Source organism: Artemia franciscana, chromosome 3 (genome assembly GCF_032884065.1).
Source record: "Artemia franciscana chromosome 3, ASM3288406v1, whole genome shotgun sequence".
NCBI classification, from domain to species: domain Eukaryota; kingdom Metazoa; phylum Arthropoda; class Branchiopoda; order Anostraca; family Artemiidae; genus Artemia; species Artemia franciscana.
The window spans coordinates 6946219-6971481 of record NC_088865.1 but is presented as its reverse complement, the minus strand read 5'-3'; the positions used below and the strand labels follow the sequence as shown (position 1 = coordinate 6971481).

At 34.8% G+C, this 25263-nt stretch overlaps 1 protein-coding gene across 1 annotated transcript in view; it reads right to left on the bottom strand.

Moving 5' to 3' along the window:
* LOC136024816 (WD repeat-containing protein 11-like) overlaps positions 1-25263 on the bottom strand; it is a gene marked incomplete in the record, with an annotated part of 191926 nt that overhangs the window by 78278 nt on the left and 88385 nt on the right. Inside the window, 1 exon segment of the mRNA XM_065700296.1 lies at positions 1214-1341. Coding sequence (XP_065556368.1) covers positions 1214-1341 — 128 coding nt within the window.

Sequence of the window (25263 nt, the reverse complement as noted above, 5' to 3'; positions counted from 1 at the left end):
CCCTTGATTGAGACTGCATGAAGAAAGAAAAATGCTGTAAAGAAAGAAATTAAAATTATATCGAAAAAATTACTTTGTGTACTGATTTTTAAGATACATGATTCTAGGTTACAAGTTACGCATTATAAATTTTTAGCAATAAAATAGTAATTATAGCAATTAAAAAGAATAGTAATTAGGAATTAAATAAATAGAAATTAAATAGAATTAGCAACATTAGAATAAAATAGAAATTAAATAGTAATTAGCAATAAAATAGTAAAGTGGTTTAATATGGATGAATAGGTATTTGCGTGATAAACCCCCTACCGCTCAAGTTGTTCATTCATTGACGCATTATAGAAGCTTTCCCTTTTGTTTTTTGTTGTTGTTTTTTTCGTTAGTTTCTTTCAGCTTAACGTAAGACAAGACGAAGAGGAGTAACAGAATACGTGGAAAATATACAATTTGGACAATATATTTGCACATTAGGGGGGGGGTAAAATATTTGGAGAGTTTGAAGTTAAAAACAATTCTTACTACATAATATGCAGAATAATTGTACCTAACACATTTTGCATGCAGAACCGCTATACTTAGCCCCCAACCACAATGTGTAAATATATAGGCAAAATTGGTCTATGAAGCATTATGTTGTTATCTTACTTTGGTATGTTTCATTAAGGTTGAGCATCAGAGAAACATATTAGAACATTAGGTAGGGGGTATATCACTCAAGCACCAATGAATATTATACAGTCTTACTCAGCATGTCTGATAACACTTAAATAAAGTTTTAAGCCCTCTATCTCCAAAACACTAGAACAAGTAATTTTTTTTAGTCGGGCACTAATAGGCTCTGTTTTAGGAGGGAGGAGGTCATACCAAATCAGTGATAATAAGATTTTAGGAGAGAATTCACTCGAAAATAAACTATTTAGTTTACGATTTTTTAGATAATTTAATTATAATAATTTAAGCAATAAAAAAGATAAAATCTCATAAGGTGCCCTTTCTGGCCATTTTCTGCTTCAAACGAGCAACAGAGTCAAGATGATATCGATTGAAAACTTCGAGACACAGAATCGGCTTGAAACTAGGAATAAAACTTGGGTAAAATGTCTCAAAATAGCTCTAGAAAAAAAATAAAAATCTTAAAATAGACCTAAAATGTACAAAAAAAAGAAGCGGGAGATTATAAACTAATATTAAAAAATAAATTTTGAGATTTTACCTTTAATTCGAATGGATTTGATGACCGAAGGGGAGGAAGCATATCTGAGATTGAATCATATTCCTCGAACTTTGAGCCATTTTGTCGAAACTCGAGTTGAAAGATACGTCCATCCATAGTAAAGACATCTAAAATAAAACAAAATTAAACCAAAATAAAACATAAAAGATATAAATAAAAAGAAATGTAAATTTTGTAATTCGTTTTAGCCTTATTTTTCTTTGAAATCCTTTCATAGAAATATATAAGAAATAAATTGGCCAAGAAACTACCACTAACATCATTAAAATTTTATTTCACCAAACTAAAGAGATTGCTTTAAAACTTGGAAATATTGCCTTAAATTCTAACCTAAATTAAAAGTCATAAATGTTCTTATTCAAAGAAAATTTCCATCCTTTTCTGTAAACTAAATCGGTGGGTTTTTTTTTTTTTTTTTTTTTTTTTACGAGATCACTTTTTGATCACAGAATTCAGTAAACAACTCTTATGTAGTTGGTACGAGCAGAGTATGTGCTCTTGTAAGTACGCAAACCATGTATTCTTTTGAATATGCTAATGATGTATCCTCTGCAGTATAGACAATCTGGTTGCTAAGGGGGGAAAATCCCCACATCTAGTTGCTAGGAAGGGTAGTCATGAGCGTATGTGAATTAAGTTCAAATGACCTGAGGTATTGCTCCCTCCGCCCCTGTTACGGCCATACTACTTAGGTTACTATATCGATAACCTATATTATACAAATTATTTCGTGTAGACATGCCACGGAGTTCTTCGAGAATGAAGGATCAACATGACAAGAGGAGCTGAGCGTGAAACCAAGTATTTGAATAGTGGGAATGCAGTTGTTGCTTTGCAATTTTTCGTAACCTTTTTTACGTTTTCGTTTCATTAGCCTTTTTTAAACCATAGCCCACGTGGCTCTATGGTAGGGATATATTATATCACACATGGTTTCATGCAGATAACAATATGGACCCTTTAGTTTAATCACATATGAACCATGTGGTTTTATATGGTTTCATTCCCCATATGGCTTTCACAAGGATCTAAATAGTAACGGAACTAACTTGACTTTTGAAGTAGACGGAGAAAAAATTTTAAAGGTTAAGTTTTTGGCGAACATAAATACGTTGGGGAATAGAATTTATATAAATAAGAAAGTTTCAATGGCTGTAGATACACTATTTTTAAATAGCAACAAAATTATTTACTAATTAGTTTCGTAATGACCAACTGATTCTTCCTTATTTTTACTAGAAATTTAACTAAAACTAAATTTAAAAATAAGCCTATACTTCTGTTTTTAAATTTTACAACTACTACACCAAACTAATTGGGACTGCTTTCTTAGCCGTCTCTAGAAAGTACTGTCAAAATGTAGCACAAACGAAAATGTAGCAAAACGGTATTTTCTTCGCCGCAAGATGACAAATTAACCCAATTTCGTGATTTCAATCGGTCAATAAACTTTACGCTACATTTGCAACTGAAGAATACGGGTATTTTTTCGCATAAATGGTACTTCCACTAGCTAATAAAAGATTACTAACAAATTAGGTAGCAGCTAAAAAGAAAACTTCGGAATCCGTCAGTAAAACCGACACAGATCAGGGATGTGTGTACAGAGAGACACCAATCACTGACAGATATTGGGAGGGCCACCGAGGGAATCCTAGGTCCCCTAAGATTTTTCTGGCGTCCTCAATCCTTGTTTTTTTCTGTTTTTCACCCTTTTTCAAATAAATTTGACAATTTGGTCAATTATTGCCATCCTTGCCACATTTCGCCCTCCCCCTAAGATTTTGTTTATTTGTGCCCTTGTTATACCCCCTATTTTATTATCACCTTTTTTAATATACCCCCCCCAAAAAAAAATAAAAAATCTACGAACATGCCCGGTCCACATAACATATAGTCGTTTCACCTGCACATTCAGTATTAATACCGCTCATCAAATTGAATTGCATCTTATATTCACTATTATACTGAAACATGTTTTGGCTGATAAGGACACATAATACTTTCAAAACGGTGGCGGTTAGAAACGCGACAACAAATACAGTAGAAAGGTCAAAAAGACAGAAAAAAAAAGATTATTTTGCATCGACATATCCTTAAGTATTATTCAAAGTCATACCCTTATTATAAAACACGAATTAGTTTTACAAGCCCGTGTTCACCCTGCACAGCCCCATATACCAAAGTATTTCCATATTACCCGTAAAGCTCGTAAACCTCACCTGGATTGTCAACAAGTCAAATCAATGACAGATATATAAAGTTGACTGGCATTGCGGCAGCAACACAACACCGCAAAAACAGAAATTAGTTTGGAGACGTTCATTTCACTCAAAGCAAAGACACAAGTGGCCTGAGAGCGAAATCAAACAGCTCTTGGTAACAAACTCTAAGTAAGGAGTGATGCGGCTCAATAATAATCGAAACCCTAAAATACGGAATTTTGATTTCAATAGATATACCAAAACAATCGACTTATTATGTCAAGTCCAATACACAAGATTCATTAAATTTAGTGTTACGCATCAAAGGCTACGAGTCTCAGAAAATTTGTCTGATTTTCGAAAAAGGAGAAAAACTCCCCCTAAAACTCATGAAATCTTAATGGAAATCACACCATCATTCAGCGTATCCAAAAACCCTGATGTAGAAGTTTCAAGCTTCGATCTCCCAAAATATGGATTTTTTTGCCGAAAGAAATGTCGTGGATGCGGGTTAATTTGTTTGTTTTTTCCCCGGGGGGGGGGGGTTGCATCAGGCTAATGGTCCTAGAATATCGACAAAGGGCTCATTCCGACAAAAATTTAAAGTTATAGTGCCTTTTTTGAGTAAACAAAAGACCGGCGGGCAACTGACCCCTACTGTCTACTTTTTTCTAAAAGTTGACCGATCAAAATGTCTTTAACGATAAAATAACCCCTACAGACCCTGGGGAACGGTTTGTAAGTCAGAAAATTTGCCCATGTTCTATGTATATTATTTCTTATTGGGAAGATTTCCCGGGAGAGGGGATAAATTTCTGCTTGGGGGATTTTCTACGGATATAAATTTCCGTGGGCAGGGAGTTTCCCGGTGGTGAACGTTCTCAGAGAAATTTTATACTGGAGGAATTTGCCAAGATCCCTACACAAAATTATTTTTATTTGTCTTCCTTACTATTTGCCGACTCAATTTTACATGCTGAAATAATAAGGGGAATTGTCCGGGGGAAATATTTACTGTGTCGGAATTGCCTAGAGTATCTTTCCGTAGTTGGGGTTTCCACGGAGAAATTCTCCATGGGGGAGTTTTCCATAGAATAAATTCTCCAGAGAGAATTCTCAGCGCGAACACCTTCCTACTATGGGGTGGTGGGTACTTGTGAGAAGAATTTTCCACGGAGGGGGAGTGGGATTTCCAACATGATTTTAAAAAAAAATCAGAAATTAAAGTCTTTTTTTCAAAAAAGGCTAAGAAAAAATTTCAGCATGAATCGTCCACAGGAAATTTTTCCGGGGGTAATTTTCAGCTAGGCTGGAATTGTCTGTGTTGGATTTTTTGACGTGTGTGTGTCTGAGGGGGGGGGTACTGTGTCGAAGAGCTTTGCATGGAGGGAATTTCGGTGAGGGGAAGGAAGTTTCCATGAAGTGAGAGCCGGATTTCCCGGCACTAATTAAAAATTATTAACTTTGTTTTTTTATCAGATTATTTGATTCGTTTTTTTAAGTTAAAAAATAAAACCTCTTCATTTAAATGTTTCATAAGCAACTAGCAATGCGCTACAAAAGAATATTTAATATTATTCTACACTTGCTCTTGTAACATTTAACATTCTGCATGTAGTTGAAAATATTTTCAAACGCTTAAATTTTTCTGTAACTTTAAGAAAGGTTTTTATTATTCTATTAAACAGCCCTTAAGTTTCAGTACTCGTTCTTAAGGAATTGGGGAAAAAATCAAACTGTAGCGTTAGGACCGCGGTGTTGTACATATACATACATACATATAACATCTCATACCCCCCATATATATACATATAATAAACGATTTTGGTCTTGTACGGTGAGATTTTCGCATTGGGAGTGTAGTTTCTGTAGGTGAACCTTCCAGAAGAAATTTTAAAAGGTGGGAAACTTTCCAGGAATTAAAATACAAATTCTGTTTTAAAAGTTCATGTACGGTGAGCCAAATTCGAACCTGGTTTAGTTGAAAAACGTTCAGAAATTCATTTAAAAAAAAAATAATTTTCTGTTTAGCTGAATGTGCGGCATTAAAACTTTAAGTGAAAAGAAATTATTCCGTTTATGAAAAAGGCTCTCCCCTTCTCAAAGTCTCGCTCTTTACGCTAAAGATTACCTCTTTTTAACAACTCTAATTTTTAAACTAACAAAAAAAATAGCATAAAGAGCGAGGCGTTGAGGAGGGGACAGTCTCTTTCATACACGGAATAAAATCTGTTCGTTTTAAGCCTTCATGTCCCTCCTTACTTTCAGTTTAAAAAAAACATTTTTTATTTAATTTTCCATAAGAAACTAAAATCTGGCTAATTTCTATGGTTTTCCCCCTCTTTCAAATGGCCTGTGCCTGGGCTCAAAACAAAACTCTTTGGTTTAGCTATATTAAATTCAGTTTATCCTTATCAGCAAGTCGGCACTTTTCCTTAGGATAAAATTATTTTTCATTAGGGAAAGTATCCTATCCTGCTTATTTGTTTTCCAATAAAGCCGACGTAATCAATAAAGCCGACGTAATCTTATTAACTGAACCATGGAAGTAGTATAGCTATAATGCTTTTAAAGGGTACCCTATCTGTTCGAATCCAGATTCGGGCACTTTTTTAAGAGATTTCTTCAAGACACAGGTGTTTGTTATGTAATAGGGTATGTTTACCTTGCACATTACGTAATAAGGTTTGTTTTCCCTTATATGTTACAAAATATTATAGTCCATCAGTAACGGTATAATACACCAGTACGTTACGTAATAGGGAATGTTTACTGCAGGATTTCTTTGGTTGTTTCATAATAGGTTTTGTTTACTTTTGCTTGTTACGTGATAGCCTTGTTTGTTTTTTGTTGTTACGTAATAGGAAATGCTTACTTCGGGATTTCTTTGAATCTTGTTAGTCAAGTGGGAGGTTTTTTTAAGACATTTTTCTTCAAAACGTTTCAAGACATTCCAAGACGTTTATAGACATTTTTCTTCAAGACGTTTTTTCAAGACTTTTCAAGACATTTAAGAAAAATTTAAGACATTTTTATTCAAGATGTTTTTCAAGGCGTTTTAAGACATTTCAAAACGATTTCAAGACATTTTTGTTCGAGATCTTTTTGTCTTGAAACGACACATTTATTCAAGACGTTCTTTAAGACGTCTCAAGAGATTTTTTAAGATGCTTCTGTTCAGGAAGTTTTTTTAGGACGTCTCAAGACATTTAACGACGTTTTAAGACATTTTTCTTCATGACAGTTTTCAGGATTTCTTTGGTTGCTATGTAATAGGGGAATTTTACTTATGTTAAGGATGACGCAATTTCGCATGACGAGCTGGACTTCAGTGGCCTGTTGAGATCCGCCACTTGTAACCTTAAGAAGACACACATGTGGGATGTTACGTATTGATGAAGTACATGTAGGTGTTACATAATACATTCAGAGATTTTGTTTTTCTTTCGACACATTTTTTTAGATTTCATTTTCTTTCAAAACATTTTTTCTCAGGGAACAATTGCATTCCAAAGATTTTTGCCCGCAATAAGATTCAAAGGGGATTTCCCCTAAACAGAATAGAGTACTAGACAACTGAGCTACGGAAACCTTTCTAATATTTAGATTCAGGGAACATTTTCTGCGTGATAACCATTTTCACGCACGGAGAATCCCCTGCTCGCCTTTCTTGGATGGTTAAACGGATCGCCCGTTTGCAACTCTTTCCACATAAGAGCGATAAGATGCGATAGATTTTTGTTCTATTAGATGCACCTGCATGCTATTTTCCATTAATTTAAATCTTGGTATTAGCAAAATAACATTTTGAATGAGTCGTAAGAGTTACAAATTATACAGCAGAATCCTCATTACTTACAGTTCCAATAAAAAAAAAATGTCGACTTCACAATACGATTCCTCACAAATAAATGAAACAAGCTGGCGAAAAAACAACATAATTTTTGTACTAGAAAATTTCTGAGTGACTTTAATGAAAATGTACAGTTTCTTTGAGCAGAAACTATGGATATTTACGCAATCGTGGCAATATGTGGCTAGCCCCCTCAAGCAAGCAATTACAGAGAGGGGGGTTGATATAAGAGGTAAATTTAAGCAATATCAAGAGATATTTCTGAGAGATCTCATTGAAAATGTCTCTTTTCTATTGCTCTATTAGATGCGCCTGCCTGTTACATTCCATTAATTTAGATCTTAATACTAGCAAAATAAAATTTTGAAAAATAAAACACACAAACGAAGAAAAATGATACAAATTTTCGCATTCAGTTTTTTCTGATAAGTTTTAATGAAAATGTCAAGTTTCTGTGAGCCAAGACTCAAATCACGTTCAAAAACCCAATGTGTATTCACGCCACCGTGGTAATATGTGGCTAGCCCAACCTAGCAAGCAAATCCAAGGGGGTGGTTGCTATTAAAGGTTAATTTAAAAATATTAAGAGGTATTTCTTAGAGATCTTAATGAAAGTGCCTCGTTTCTTTAAGCCAAGACTGTGCATTCTTGGCATTCCTGGTTGACAAATGTTCAATGGCACATTTGAACAATATTCTTCTTTGTATTTCGCATACTGTCATTAGGGGTAAATTTAAGCCATATTAAGCGATATTTCTGAGAAGTCTTAATGAAAACGCGTCATTCCTATTGCTCTTTTAGATGCACTAGTCTATTACATTCCATTAATTTAAATCTTGATACTAACATAATGATATTATAATTATAACATTACTAGCTGTTAGGGTGGCGCTTCGCGCCACCCCAACACCTAGATGGTGGGGGCGCTTCGCGCCCCCCAAGCCCCCCCCCCCGCGCGCGTAAGTTGTTACGCGCTATTGTAGTTGTGTCCCTGTGTCCCACCTGTGATATATATATATATATATATATATATATATATATATATATATATATATATATATATATACATGTTTATATGTTTTAACTACGTAATACTTGCGAATATACAACATTCTTCGCTGTCCCATTGTCTGTACATATAAATAGATTGTCATCCCCCTTGTGCCCCCCGGCGTCCCCGTTGTAGTTGTGTCCCTGTGTCCCAGTCTTCATTTATAATCGACAAACATGACGTCAGTCGACACACAAACACGACGTCAGTCGACACACACGTCCCAGTCGTCATTTGTGTCCCAGTGTCCCAGTCTGTAATTTCTCTTTGAGTTTCCCGGTCGTCATTTATATTCCCTGGCTCCCGGTCTGTATATACATTCGTTTTTGAATTGGTATATGATGAAATAAATATTTTGTTTTTTTCCATTTTTTCTTTTTAGTTTTTTTTTTTTGTTTTTACCCTTTTTTTAGCTTTTTTAGTTTTTTCTTTTTTCTTTTTAGTTTCTTTTGTAGTTTTTACCTTTTTTAGTTTTTTTTTATTTTTATTTTTTTAGTTTTCTTTTTCTCCTTTATTTTTCAGTTTTTTCCTTTTTTTTTTCTTTTTCAGTTTTAAGCTTTTTGTTTTTATTAGTTTTTTATTAGTTTTTAGTTTTTTTCTTTTTAGTTTTTTTGGAATTTTTACCTTTTTTTAGTTTTTTTTTATTTTTTTTATTTTTTAGTTTTTTACCTTTTTTTTAGTTTTTTTAGTTTTTTAGCTTTTGTAGTTTTTTAGTATTTTATTTTTTGTTTTTTTTTGTATTTTTTACCTTTTTTAGTTTTTTTTCTTCTTTTGTATTAACGCTAAAGCAAAGGTTCGAACCTGGAAACTCTCGGACCTAGAACCTGGAACATAACGCTTTACCAACTCAGCTACTTCGGCTTGAATACATTTACCTTTTTTAGTTTTTTTTGTTTTCTTTTTCTCCTTTATTTTTCAGTTTTTTTCCTTTTTTTATTTTTTTTCTTCTTCAATTTTTAGTTTTTTTAGTTTTTTATTAGTTTTTAGTTTTTTTTTCTTTTTAGTTTTTTTGTAGTTTTTACCGTTTTTTCGTTTTTTTTTAGTTTTTTTTCTTTTTTTGTTTTTAGTTTTTTACCTTTTTTTAGTTTTTTTAGTTTTTTTAGTTTTTTAGCTTCTTTAGTTTTTGTAGTATTTTCCCTGTGTCCCGGTCTGTATATACATTCGTTTTTGAACCTTTTTACCTTTTTTTAGTTTTTTTCTTTTTTAGTTTTTCCTCATCAACGCCCCGCTCGTTACGCTAAAGTTTGACTCTTTCTCTCAACTCTTCTTTTTAAAACAGTAAAAATCTTTAGCGTGAAGAGCGGGACGTTGATGAGGAAGCAACCTTTTTCATATACGAAGTAATTTCTGTTCGTTTTAAGTTTTAATTTCGCTCCTTACTTTCAGTTAAAAAAAACTCGTTTTTTTATTTAATTTCTGAAAGTTTTTGAATCAATGCATGTTTTGATTTTGGCTCTCCGCAGAGGAATAATTAAAACGAAATTTGCATATTTTTGGGCTAAATGGCTTTCTTATAATTTTGATCGAATGATTTTGAGAAAAAAGAGCGAGCCTAGTTGCCCTCCGATTTTTTGGTTAATTAAAAAGGCAACTAGAACTTTTAATTTTTAACGAATGTTTTTATTAGTAAAAGATAAAGGTAACTTATAAATTAGCTTACGTAACGAACTTTTGTATGCTCATGTTTTTATTACATATATGAGGGGGTTCGCCCACTCGTCAGTACCTCGCTCATTACATTGAAGCTTAAATTTTTTCCAATTCATTAAGAATGACCCCTGAATCAAAAAAGCCATAAAATAAATAGTTGGAATTACTAAAAATACTTTAGCGTAAAGAGCGAGGTATTAGGAGAAGGTGAGCCCCTCATATGGGTAATAATTTCTGTTCGTTTTAAGTTTTAATGCTGCTCCTTACTTCCAGCTGAAAAAACTTTTTCATATTTATTTTTTCTTTTTTTTTAATAATGCTAGTAAATCCTGCACTCCCTTCATAGAAATTTTCTTCTCCCATGACAAATTCCTCGATGGAAAGTTCCCATCGAAAAGAATCCCCCTCTTCTCAACCCCTCCCGTTATTACTACTGACAACTGAGCTCAACGTGGCACAATCTACCAGCATGATGATAACCTCTGGCACACATTTAATCACCAAAGGGATTTTCAACCTTTTTTTTCCACAAAAAATAAATTTATAAGCTAAAAATGACCGTTGTTTTTTTTTGAAGATTAGAAACCTTATCTGAACAACAGCAACGTGCGGCGATGCTTGCTGAGCCCAAATGAACCTAGCTTAAAATCAGTTAGCAAACGTATTTTTGTATTTTGTAAGAATATTTTTTGTGTTTTTGTTGGAGTTATTTTGATTGTATTTTCGCAAGAGAGGAAATAGACCCCTATAAATCAATGAATTCCTATGAAAGTTACACAATCAGATCCAGCATGTCAAAGAACCCTCCTATAGATGTTTCAAGCTCTTATCTATGAAAATGTGGAATCTTGTTGCTCTTTTCAATGGAAATACATAAAATATAAAGAAATTTAAGCTGGGAAGATTGATGAAAATTAGAGAAGGAAGGGGTGAAATGATATTCCCAACTAACCAAGTGTAAACTAACCTACCATCAATCCCTGATATTGATAGCACAATTTTAAAAAATCTTCCGATTTTCAAAAAAGAGAGAAAGCATCCATAACAGCCAAAGAATATCGATGAAGATTGTACCATCAGATTCAGCGTGTCAGAGACTCCTTCTGTAGATGTTTTAAGCTACTATCTACAAAAATGTGGAATTTTGTTGCTTCTTTGATGAAAATACATAACAAATGAAGATATTTGACCTAAGAAGATTGACGAAAATGAGAGAAGGAAGGGTTTGGAAAGACATGCCCCATCTAACCTAGTATAACCTGACCTATCATCAATACCTAATGTTGACATGTTAATTTTAAAAAAAAACTGTATGATTTTGAAAAAGAGAGGAAACATCCCCCCTAAAAGTCAAAGAATCTCAATGAAAATTAGATCACCAGATTTAATGTATCAGAAAATCTACTGAAGATATTTTAAGCTCCTATGTACAAAAATGTGGAATTTTGTTGCTATTTTTGATGAAAATACATAAGAAGTGAATAAACTCAACCTAGGAATATTGACGAAAATGACAGAAGGAGGTGGTGAACAGACATGCTCTACTTGACCTAGTATATCCTAACCAATCATCAACTCTTAATAATGATATGGTAATTTCAAAAAACCGTCTGATTTTCGAAAATGAGAGGAAACAACCCTTAGAAATCAAAGAATCTCAATCAGAATTATATCATCAAATTCAATGTGTTAGAGAATTATACTAAAGATCTTTCAAGCTCGAGTCTACAAAAATGTGGAATTTTACTGATATTTTCGATGGAATTTCACGAGGGAAAAAATCAACAAAAAAGATTTATGAAGTAAAAAATCAACATGCAACAAGTTTCATGAAGAAGAGATGAAAATATAAAAAGTTACTCGAAGACAAAAATCAAACATACATTAAGTTTCTAGAAAAAATACACAACATACACCAAGTTTTCCGAATCAAAAATTTAACATACAAGATGTTTCACGAAGGAAAACAAATATACAACAAGTTTCACGAAGAAAAATCGAAGAAAAAACGAAAAAAGATACATTACATTACATTACGTTCCATGATGAAAAAACATCAACATACATTATGTTTCGCGAGCAAAGACTCAGTATGCAACAAGTTTCACGAGGAAAAAATCAACATGCAGCCAGTTTCACAAAGAAAAAGAAAATCAACATGCAGCAACTTTCACAAAGAAAGAGTTAACGTACAATAATTTTCATAATGATAAAACCAACATACAAGAAGTTTCATGATGAAAACCAAATTAACATACAATAAGTTCCGCAGTAAAAAAATCAATATGTAACAAATTTCATGAGCAAAAAACAATATTCTATAAGTTTCATGAAGAAAAATGAAAAATGCAACAGGTTTTTCGAATAATGAAATTAACACAAATCAAGTTTCACGACAAAAATAAATCAACCTACAACAAATTTCACGGTGAAAAATCAAAATACATTGTGTTTCACGAGCGACAAATTAGCATACGACAAGTTTCACGTACAGTAAAACCTACATGCAACATGTTTCACGAAGAAAAGTATCAACATAAATTAAGTTTCATGAAAGAAAAAAATCAAGATACAAGTTTCACGAAGAAAGTTTCGTGAGGGAAAATTTAACATGCAATAGGTTTCACGAAGGAAATTTATTGAAGTATGTTGAGGGAACCAACATACAACAAGTTTCATAAGAAAACTATCAACATACAAGTAGTTTCAGGAAGAGAGAGAAATTAACGTACAGTAAGTTTCAGGAAGAAAAAAATCACCGTGCAACATGTTTCACGAAGAAAAAATCAACATAAAACAAGTTTCATAAAGATGAAATAAAAACACAGCAAGTTTCACGACGAAAAACTTAACATACAATAAGTTTCAAGAAGAAAAAAAAATCAACATATGTTGGGTTTCACGAATAAAAAATTAGCATGCAACAAGTTTCACGAACAAAAAAGAAATAGGTGTCATTTTCCACGAAGAAAAAAATCAAGCTATAGAAAATCAAGCTACATTAAGTTTCATGAAGAAAAAAATCATATATATATATATATATATATATATATATATATATATATATATATATATATATATATATATATATATGGTCTATATTAATCACTAATTTAGGAAAACAGTCTTCCTTTTCTCCTTCTGTCTTTTTTTTTTTGTGTTTGTGCTGTTGCATTGGTGATTTCTCTTTTCATGATATATATATACATATATATATATATATATATATGAAATATGTCTGAAAATGCTTTAGGTGTAATAATGCACGCCAGAGGGCGCCATATGCTAGCCCATTATGTGCCGATCTGGCCTCAACTGCTAGGAGTCATCAGAAGAAACGTGATCGGGTACTTGTCATTACGATTAAAGTATTAATTATAGTCTCATCGAATGTTTTGCAAGACAATGCCAGAAAATCCATATGTGTAATAATGCTTTCCAGAGGGTGTCGTATGTCGGACACTGAGTGTCACATGCTGGGAACTTCCTTGAACTAACACGTTGTACAGCTTAAAGTTAAGCTTGGAGGAGTTACAACAATTTTTGTGCGGAGGGGGATTAAAGTCTAGCACTCAGTCGAAGAAAGTGTACATTTGCATTAAAAGCTCACAAAAATAATCGAATGCAAGAATGTGTCGCTTTTTTCTTTGTTTGCGTGTTTCATTTTTTAAGATTTGATTATGCTAGTATTGAGATTTGAATTAATGGAATATAACAGGTAGGTACATCTAATAGAGCAATAGAAAAAAAGAATTTTCATTAAGATGTATCAAAAATTCTCTTAACAAGGCTTAAACTTACCTTTAATGAGATTATGCGAAATACGAAGAAGAACATTATTCAAATGTTTGCTTGTCAACCAGGAATACATAGTCTTGGCACAAAGAAACGAGGCATTTTCATTAGGATTTTCTAGAAATAACACTTAATATGGCTCAAATTTACCTCTAATTAAAACCATCCCCCTCTTGAATTGCTTGCTAGTTTGAGCTAGCCACATATTGCCACGGAGGTGTAAATATACATAGTCTTGACACAAAGAAACGTGACATTTTCATTAAAACTTCTCAGAAATAACTGAATGCAAAAATGTATCTCTTTTTCTTCGTTTTCGTGCTTCAATTCTAAAAATGTGATTTTGCTAATGTCAAGATTTAAATTAATGAAATGCAACAAGCAGGTGAATCTAATAGATAAACATAAACAAGAAATTTCCATTGAGACTTCTCAGAAATATCTCTAAATATGGCTCAGTTTCCCTCTAATAATAACCTTCCCTCTCTAGAATTGCTTGCCAGGGTGGGTTAACCACATATTGCGACGGTGGCATGAATTAACATAGTATTGGTTCAAAGAAACGTGGCATTTAAAACCTCCCAATAAAGCCTCTCAGAAATAAACGATTGCAAAAAGTGTGTCTTTTCTTCGTTTGCGTGTTTGATTTATTAGCGATGAAAATTATTGTGAATTTGATATTTTTTTCGTATTATTACTATTGCAAGAAATGATGCTTCTGCTGCATAAAGTAATACGGCTCATTAAAAATGGGATTTTTCTAATACCAAGATTTACATTAATAGAATATAACATGCAGGTGCATCTAATAGAGCAAAATCGATGGCATTGGGATGCTTGCGCGCTCTCATGTAGGCAAGGTTGGAAACAGGTGATCCATTTAATCATTCTAGAAAGACGGGCAGGGAATTCTCCGCGGAAGATGTTATCACGTAGAAAACACTCCTTGAATCAAAATTTTAGAAAACGTTTCGTCGTCCAGCTGTCTAGCACTCCATTCCGTTGAGGATAAATCTCTTTTGATTCCTAATCCAGACAAGAAGCTTTGAAATATACAGGTTCCCTGAGAAAAAAACGTCTTCAATGAAAATGAAATCTAAAAAACGCAGTGAAAGAAAAACAAAATCTCTTAAGTATTATGTAACCCCCACGTGTACCTCATCAAGAAGTAGAAACCCATATGTGCGTCCTCTTCAGTTACAAGCGGGGATTCTCCATTGGCCTCTGAGGTCAAGCTTGTCACGTGAGATTGCGTTATCCTTAACATAAGTAAACATTCCCCTATTTCATAAAGCCGAAGAAATCCTGAAAAATGTCTTGAAGAAAAACGTATTTAAAAACGTCTTGAAATATTTCGAAACGTCTTGAAGAAAATGTATTAAAAACGTAGTGAAATGTCTTGAAACGTCTTGAAGAACGTCCTGGAGGAAAATGTCTTAAACGTATTGGAATGTCTTCAAACGTATAAAAGAATGTCTTGAAGAAAAATGTCTTAAAAAATTCCCCCGCTTTACTAATGGACGTACTATTACGTAACAAGACCCTGTTTCTTTTAAAAAGATTCCCTATTACGTAAAAATTAAAGAAATCCTGAAGTATACACTCCCTATTAAGAAACAACCAAAAGTAAACAAGTCATGTTAAGTAACAAGCAAAAGTAAACAAACCCTATTGCGCAACAATCAAAGAAATCCTGAAGTAAACATTCCTTATTACGTAACGTACAAGTGTAACCATTACAGATATACTATAGTACTGCGTAATATACAAGATAAACAAACCCTGTTAAGCAACGTACAAGGTAATTAAACCCTATTACATAACAAGCACCTTAAAATTTTCTTTAAAAAACTGCCGGGATTTGAAGGGATAGGACACCGTGTAAAAGCATTACAGCCATACCAATTATGGAGCATCCAAAAAGGAGCAATGAAAATTTTTATTTCTTGTAACAGGCTTACGAGCACTGGGACAATTTTGCTCAGGTCAAACAGGGTAGCATTTTGAGCAGCAAACAGGTGCGTAACTGCTGGCAACTGCTCCCTCTATGTCCCAGTCTGACCCACCTCCCAAAAGAAAGTTGATTTGCCCCCTCTCCCAGCTGAATTTAGTTTGTGCAAGAAATCTTGTCAAACCTAATATAAGCCTGTACAAGTCAGGCACTCAGAGAAAAAGGTCAGTTTTTTTAGTATAGTTTTGCCCTTATGGTAATATATGGCTCATTCTTCAGTTTTCACTGTCATTTTAACTTGATTTGGGAATATTGACTCCAACTTTGCTCCCTCTCCTTTCCAGGATTTTGACGAAATTACGCCACTAGCAGCAAAGATGAAGGTAACTTTATTTTAGGGTCAGGTTTACAAAAGAGCATGTTTATTTTTTTAACTCTTTAATGATAAGCAACCTAAAAGTTTATATTCATACTGTATCTAATAAATTATTGAGTTTTCTACATTTCTTTTGACTTTCTCATAGCAATTTGGCTATGTGGGTATCGCTAGCAAAATATGCACTATGGACAATACGGAGATAAAGCAATTCATGGCACTTATCCTACGTTGTCTCATCATATCTATCTTATCCTATTTACCCTATCTTGTCTTTGCAATCTAATAGCACAAATAACATCGGGAATTTTAATTTGGCATTACGTATTTGTTGACCAAATGCTGGAACTTTGACCATATAAGTAGCCTAATTTTATACGGCCTAAATACGGCCATATTATGGCCTAAATATGGCCCAAAAATATATGGCCTAATTTTTGAATGGACTTCCTCGAGTAGTTTCACTTGTAGTCAAATAATAAGGCTAGTTGTAACCGATTTTTGTAATTCTTAATTAAGTTTGTATCATAAGTTGACATTTCATGTGAGTAATAGAAATATTTTTAGATATTGCAGAACCAATCTGAGAAGGGCCATCAGTCTTCAAACTTACAGTAATTATTTAGAAACACCACCGCGGCTGTATAGAGAATAAGCCCGAAGAAATTCTTTCAAGTCAAGTCCTTTCAGTTAATTAGCACTCACAACCCCGCGCTCCCGTTCAACTGCTACATCAATATGTATATAAATCTGATGTTATCAAGAAAATTCTCTTTAAAAAGTGCTGCTTTGTTAGCTTGTTATGTACAATTAGGAAATTCAGTACAAGTCGCCCCTCAAAGATCAATGATTTCCCCCAAAAGACGCCAAATCCCCAGAAAAGAGGGGAATTTCAATTCGTTACGCTTTGTTAAAAGTCTTTTTATTAAATTTTTGTTCAACAATCTTTCTATTTTACGATATCTTGTAAATCTTAGTGGATCATTATCAATTTATGACAGTATAATTTCATAGTAGAAAAAAATAAACAACCATTCAACATACAAACGATTAGATTTCAGGAAAGTTTATAGTCGCTGAATGAAAAAAAAAAGAAATGCAAAATAAGATGCGTTTTTAAGAAGTTATGATCAGGAAAAAAAGAATTAGGACCAAATCAATCCACTTTGACAAGTCGAAGGGATTTGAGATTCTGCCGAACCTCCTTTCTGTCGGTGGGCCACAAAGAGCCCTTAGATACAGTAGCTGACGTTTCTAACAATGACGACATAAACAGTACTAAAATCTTCCCTGGGAAAGATACTTTATAATTTTTTAAATATTTCAGAAATTTATGTGCCTCACAAGGGCATGGTTCAACATAAATTTTAACATATGATGTGTCAATTAATAACAATTCAGATTTATAGTTTTCAAAGCTAGAATGAGTACAGACTTTGGACATTAGTTGACTATAGTCAAACTACGTTTACCTTCAGGCACTTCATCCCCCAAAGTCACAAATACTCTAATCGTTTCACCCCCCAACTCTAGTTGACCTTTGTAAGTCATATTACTGAGCACAGGGACTCACTGAGTAAAAGAGGGACTCATAAGTGTGCAGACACTAATTAATATAAAAAATTTCGCTTAAGGGTTCTGGAATTTTTTAGAAAGGTGTTCTTGGAATATCTAAAATAGAACTATATTAAATTTCCTCTCAACATTTTGCCTAAAGAACAGATAATTGGTTTAGTGACATATCAGCAAAATTTCGAAGTTTGGAACCTGTCAAAATAACAGTCTTAGTTAGGGTTGATTCGGCTATAGTCAAATCAAATACGGTCAATAACCATAGTTCAGAGTCAGAGTGTGCCCCTAATCACAAAAATACAATTGTTACAGAGGTGTTAACATTAGCCGATAACAGAAAATAGCAGAATAGCTATGATAGAAATGTATTGCGAAACAGCTATTATGGTTAACAAGTATAGTTTGCGGCTAATAAGAAAAAACGTGACTATCTTTTCATATTAGAAACGAACATATAAATAGTTACGTTTACTTGGCTGTTCAGTAGTGATAGTGGCCGTTCAAAATGAAGTGTATCTTTGTATTTGCTGTGATTCTAAGCATTTCCTATGCTGATAAAGACACAAGTGAAACTGTAGACACAGCCGAGGTTGAAAACCTTACCGTAAAAAGTGAAGAAAGGCCAGAACGAAACGGAAAACAGATGTCATATTTTGCACCAACGTATCCCAAATATTATTCAATGCCATATCCATATTACCAAGCACCTCAGTTCCGATTTGCAATGCCTTATTCACCATATGCATCACCGTATGCAACACCATTTTCGTATTATCCATCCATCTCCCGACCAAACTATGTGCCTGTAACTCAACAGGTCAAGGATGTCCCAATGGGTGATGCTGAAGAGTTGACAGACGACCCAGCTCAGAAAGGAAGGTTTCTATTCGTTATCCCTTTGACAATCAACAGAGGTTCACACCATTCTCACCAACCAAACCATGAAAATGTGCACATAATTGCAGGTGAAGATTCGCATAACAACAATAATGGACATACCTATATCAAAGTGCCCGATAACTCAGGTCACCATCACAACGACGGGGGAAGTAACTACATTCTAGCTCCAAGTAGCCATTGGGGATAAAAATCTATTTTGTAAGACCAGCTATTGTATGCATCTTTTATTTATTAAATCTTTCAGTTTACTATACGTGTTCAACTTTTATAACTTATTATAGTGACGGACTTAAATTAGAAGGTTTAATCACATGTAGCATAGAGGGGTTGAAGTGAGCCAAGATCAGGGCCAAAAACAAACTTCCTTGTGTCTACTCCTTATGTCTGTTCTGTTTAAGCGATATGGTCTCAGTCTGAATAAATGGGGCAGATGTTAGCAGAAGTCCATGGAAGCAAAGAGCAGCAGGCAGCATGCATCTGACAATCTTCTTCAATTATTTTCGGTTTATTTAATAAAAACAAAATTTTTCCCAAACATTCTACTACAAAAGATTCCTATCGATTTCAGTTTTAGTTGCTGGAAAAGACATTTTGAGGGAATACTGAAAATGTGTTGATCATAAATTGAAAACAAAAAAAAATTGTAGCTTTATTTTTCATGTCAGAAAATAGCACGAGGCTGAATATTCTCAACAGTCCTAGATGTGAAACCATTATCAATATTTCACTGATTATAGGGTAAAGGTAGGTTACCTCTCAGTAAGTATATCACTCGAGTTGCTCAAAAACAAATAAGTTCAGTCCACTTTGGGTACTTTTCAGATAAGAGCCAAAGTAAAATTTTGATTAAGTGTCAAAATACATGGGCTGTGTTCCACATCTCATTTGTCATTAATTATTCGCTATTCACATTCAACAGGCACGAGCAAACTCTGCCCTAAAAAGCTTACAATACAAGAGAAAAACCACGGAAAATTTCCCCACTGGAAAATCCCCTCTAAATGTCTATATACTTCCCAATAAAAAAGCTTATATATTAACAATGGGCATATTTAATAGCTTATAGCCCTTTTTCCAGGAGCTAAGGGAGTCAGATCATCCCCAGGGGTATAGCTATTGAACCTTTCAACTATGCTGAACAAACTTGGCTATCTCAAAATTTTGATCTGACAACTTCGAAGAAAAAGAAAGGGATGGAGGGGGTCAATTTGACCCCCAATATTTATGGTCACTTAAAAAGGGTTCTCTGATACGCTGAATCTGATGGCAAGAATTTAACTAAGATCCATGGACTTGTTAGGCGTTTGCCCCCTTTTTTGAAAACCACGAAAATTTTCTCAAGCTCGTAGCTTTAGATGGGGCAACACATTAAACTTAATGTTACGTGTAACATTAAGTTTCTAGGCAATATTAAACTGAAATTTATATATTTGCAATCTACAAAACAAGCCTATTCTTTTGATTTATCTATTGGTATCAAAATTACATCTTTTAGTTTTTGTTACTATTGGGCCGAGTCACTCCTTGCTTACAGTTCGTTACCAAGAGCTGTTTAAAAATGATATATACAGTTTTTTTTTATATAGGGGCTTGAAACTCTTGCAGAAGGGATGCATTTGATGCATTTGATCGTTCACCATTTTGAAGGTGTTCCCCCCTTTTTGACAACCTGGTAAATTTCCTTAGTTTGGGAACTTTTGGTTAGAAACTTTTAAACTTCTTGAATTTATTTAGAACCACCATTATAGTCGATTTTTTTATGCACTAAATAAAGGAAAACAAGTTTTTTCAGCTGATAGTAAAGAGCAATATTAAAACTTAAAACAAACAGAAATTAATACGTGCAAGAGAAAGGTTACCCCCTCCTCAACAACTCGCTCTTCATGCTAAAGTTTTTTAGTACTTTCAAAAAAGCTTCGTATTTTTCAAATTAAACGATCCTCGTGTTTTAGGAGTCGTTCTTAAAGAATTAGGACAAAATTCAAACTTTAGCGTAAAGAGCGAGTTGTATAGGGGGAGGCAATCCCCTGATATAGGTAATAATTTCCGTTAATATTGCTCCTTACTTTCTGTTGAAAAAACATGTTTTTTTTTTATTTAATTTCTGATCGGTTATGAAATAATGCCAGAAAATCAGGCTCCATCTTCATGTAAATATCCCCCTCTCGACGGAAATATTCTCTAGACTATTCAATCTCGGTGAAAATTTACCCCAGACAATCACCCTTAACATCTCCATGCGTAAAATTGAGTTGGCAAAGAAAAAGAAAAACATTAAAAGAATTTCTTATAGGATTTCAGGCAATTTCCCCCAGTGTAAAATTTCCCCAGAAAAGTTCAACCCCTGGAACTTCCCTCCCCACGGATACCCCCCCAGCAGAAAAATTCGCCCCCCCTCACCCGAAAAATGTATGCATACTTCCCAATAACAAATACTATACATAAACAATAGGCACATTTTAAAGCTTTAATACCCTTCCCCAGAGGTTGGTGGGGGTCAGCTATCTCCAAAGGTGTAATGATTGGATTTTTCAACTATGCTGAACAAAATGTCTATCTCAAAATTTTGATTGGATGATTTTAGGAAAAAAGAGCCGTGGGAGGGGGCCAAGTTGCTGTCCAATCTTTTTCGACATTTAACAAAGGCACTATAGCTTTTAATTTCCGTTCTAATGAGCCCTCTTTTGATGCTCTAGGACTACTGGGTCGATACTACCACCTCTGAAAAAAAAATGCACACATTCGCTTTCTTCTGGCAAGAAAAATACAAAATTGCCTATTTTTGCTGGTGGGAGGATAAAACCTTTGCAGTAGGGTTCACCGATACGTTAAATCTGATGATGCGATTTTTATTGATATCCTTTGAATATTAACTGGCGTTTTTTCCCTTTTTCATAAATCAAGCAAATTTTCTCAGGCTCGTAGCCTTTAATGTGTAACATTAAACTTAATGAAACTTTGTAATCAGAACTCCTTTTTTAAAGTAATAGTTACTATTTGCACGAGTCACTCCTTACTTACAGTTCGGTACCATGAACTGTTCGGTAACTATACTGGCTATACTGCCTAGGGGAGCTGAGGGAATGGGAATTGCCACAAATGTCAACGGATCTAGTCGGGATTTAAAATAAGAGCTCTAGAGCACAAGATTCTTCTAAATATCAAATTTCAGTAAGATCTGATGACTGGTTCGTAAGTTACAAATAACTGATTTTTCAAATTTTTCTAAATACCCCCCCCCCCGCAATTCCCCAAAGAGAACGGATCCCGTCCAGTTATATCAGCCATGTATCTTGAACATGTGCTCATTCTTCCCACCAAGTTTCATCCTGGTCTCTCCACCCTAAGGGTTTTCAAAGATTTCTGGTCCCCCCCCCCCAACTCCACAATGATACTGGATCCGATCGGGATTTCAAATAAGATATCTGAGTTACGAGTTTCTTCTAAATTTAAAATTTCATTAAGATCCGATCACTCCTTCGTAAGTTAAAAATACCTCATTTTTCTAATTTTTCAGAATTAGCCCCCCCCCCCAAACTCCCCCAAAGACAGCGAATCTATTCCAGTTATGTCAATCACGTATCTAGGATTTGTGCTCATTTTTCCTACCAAGTTTCATTCCATTCCATCCACTCTAAGCGTTTTTCAAGATTTTAGGTTTTCCCCTCCAACTCCCTCAAATGTCACCTGATTCAGTCGGGATTTGAAGTAAGAGCTCTGAGATACGATATCCTATTCAATATCAAATTTCATTAAGATCTGATCAGCCGTTCATAAGTTAAGAATACCTCATTTTTTCTAATTTTTTCGGTAAATACCAAGTGCCATAAGAAATATAAGCTCAGTTAGAAAAACTCTCAGTGCCACCTAACTTTAGCGCTGAGAAAAATGTCTCGGAAACCGTAACGAGCCAAATCAAGAAGCGAAACTGAACAGCTATGAAAACAAGAGCTAAGAGCTCATATGGCACTTGTAACGAGGCCGGACGAGCCAAGAGCTCATATGGTATGAGCTCTAGCAAAATTCTAAGAATGAATAGATTAATTTAAAAGGAAAATCAGAGGCTTAATGCTGTTCAGGATTTAAAATAAGAGCTCTGAGTCACGAGGTCCTTCTAAATATCAAAATTCATTAAGATCCGATCACCCACTCGTAGGTTATTAATACTTCATTTTTTCCACTTTTTCCTCTCCCTTCGGCCCCCCAGATGGTCTAATCGGGGAAAACGACTTTATCAAGTCAATTTGTGCAGCTCCCGGACGCGCCTACCAATTTCCATCGTCCTAGTACGTCCAGAAGCACCAAACTCGCCAAAGCACTGAACCTCACCCCCTAACTCCCCCAAAGAGAGTGGATCCACTACGGTTACGTCAATCACGTATCTACGACATTTGCTTATTCTACCCACCACGTTTCATCCTGATTTTTCTACTCTAAGTGTTTTCCATGATATCCGGTTTCCCCATCCAACTCTCCCAAATGCCAACAGATCTGGTCGGGATTCGAAATAAGAGCTTTGAGACATGAGTTCCTTCTAAATATCAAATTTCATTAAGATCCGGTCACCCATTCCTAAGTTAAAAATTCTTCAATTTTTTTTAATTTTTCCAAATCAACATACCCCCCCCCCAGCTCCTCCAAAGTGAACAGATCTGTTCCGATTATGTCAACCACGTATCTATAGAATGTGCTTATTCTTCCCATCAGGTTTCATCCCGATCTCTCCACTCTGAGCGTTTTCCAAGATTTCTTTTTCCTCCCACCAACCCCCTACGTCCCCGGGTCCAATTTGAATTTAAAATGGAGCATCTGAGACATAAGGTCCTTCTATGCACCAAGTTTCATTAAGATTCGATAACCCATTCGTAAAATAAATATACCTCAATTTTCATCTTTTCCTAGAATTCCGGTTTCCCCCTCCAACTCCCCCCAATGTCACCGGGTCTGGTCGGGATTTAAAATAATAGCTCTAAAGCAGAAGATCCTTCTAAATATCAAATTCCATTAAGATTTGATCATCCGTCCGTAAGTTACAAATACCTCATTTTTTCTAATTTTTCCGAATTCCTCCCTCCCCCCCAGCTCCACCAAAGAGGGCGATCCAGTCCAATTATGTCAGTCACGTATCTTGGACATGTTTTTATTTCTCCCACCAAGTTTCATCCTAATCTCTCCGCTTTAAGTGTTTTCCAAGATTTCCGGTCCCCCTCCCCCAATGACACTGGATCCGGTCGGGATTTAAAATGGGAGATCTAAGTTACGAGGTCCTTCTAAATATGAAATTTCATTAAGATACGATCACTCCTTCGTAAGTTAAATATACCTCACTTTTCTAATTTTTCAGAATTAACCCTTCCCTCCCTCAACTCTCCCAAATAGAGCGGATCCTTTCTGGTTATGTCAATCACGCATCTAGGACTTCTGCTTGTTTTTCCACCAAGTTTCATTCCATTCCATCCACTCTAAGCGTTTTCCAAGATTTTAGGTCCCCCCCCGACTCCCCCATATGTCACCAGATCCAGATTGGATCCGTTCCGGTTATGTCATTCACGTATCTTGAACTAGTTTTTATTCTTCCCACCAAGTTTCATCCTGATCTCTAAGCTTTAAGTGTTTTCCAAGATTTCCGGTCCACCTAACTCCCCCCCCCTTAATGACTCTGGATCCGGTCGGGATTTAAAGTGAGAGATCTGAGTTACGAGGTCCTTCTAAATATGAAGTTTCATTAAGATCCAATCGCCCCTTCGTAAGTCAAAAATACCTCTTTTTTCAGAATTAACCCTCCCCCCCCCGACTCCCCCAAAGACAGCAGATCCATTCCAGTCATGTCAATCACGTATCTAGGACTTTTACTCATTTTTTCCCACCACGTTTCATCCCAATCCATCCACTCTAAGCGTTTTCCAAGATTTTAGGTTCCCCCTCCAACTCCCCCCAATGTCACCGGATCTGGCCAGGATTTAAAATAAGAGCTCTGAGACATAATATCAATCTAAATATTAAATTTCATTAAGATCCCATCACCCGTTCGTAAGTTAAAAATACTTCATTTTTTCTATTTTTTTCGAATTAACCTGCCCCCACTCCCCCTCCAGATGGTCAAATCGGGAAAATGACTATTTTTAATTTAATCTGGTCCGGTTCCTGATACATCTGCCAAGTTTCATCGTCCTAACTTACCTGGAAGTGCCTAAAGTAGCAAAACCGGGACCGACAGAATTTGCGATCGCTATATGTCACTTGGTTAATACCAAGTGCCAAAAAACAGAAAAGAAACTCAGATAACGGGCTGCTTAACCTTTCCTAAATACATTGTCTTTTTTAAGTAATGATCAATCAGTTAATTTGAAAAAGATATAAATCCACATGATGAGCATTAGAGGAGGGGAAAGTAGAACACACATTGCTAGTTTTTATTTCATTAATCTGATAAAAATTATTCAGACCTTTTGATAGTCTTCGAGTTTGAGCATTGAGAGTATGTGGTCTCCATGGAGCTTTTAATAAAGATGTAATCTTAATGCTTTCTAATGGAGATTAGTAAGCATGGGCTCGAAATTTTAGCGTATAGCAAAAGGTATAACAACGAGGAATTAATCTGTGTGAAGTTTTACTAAATGAAAATTTCGACTCTATATCTAAGAGCCATCATGAGCAAAGCAGAAACATAAATATAA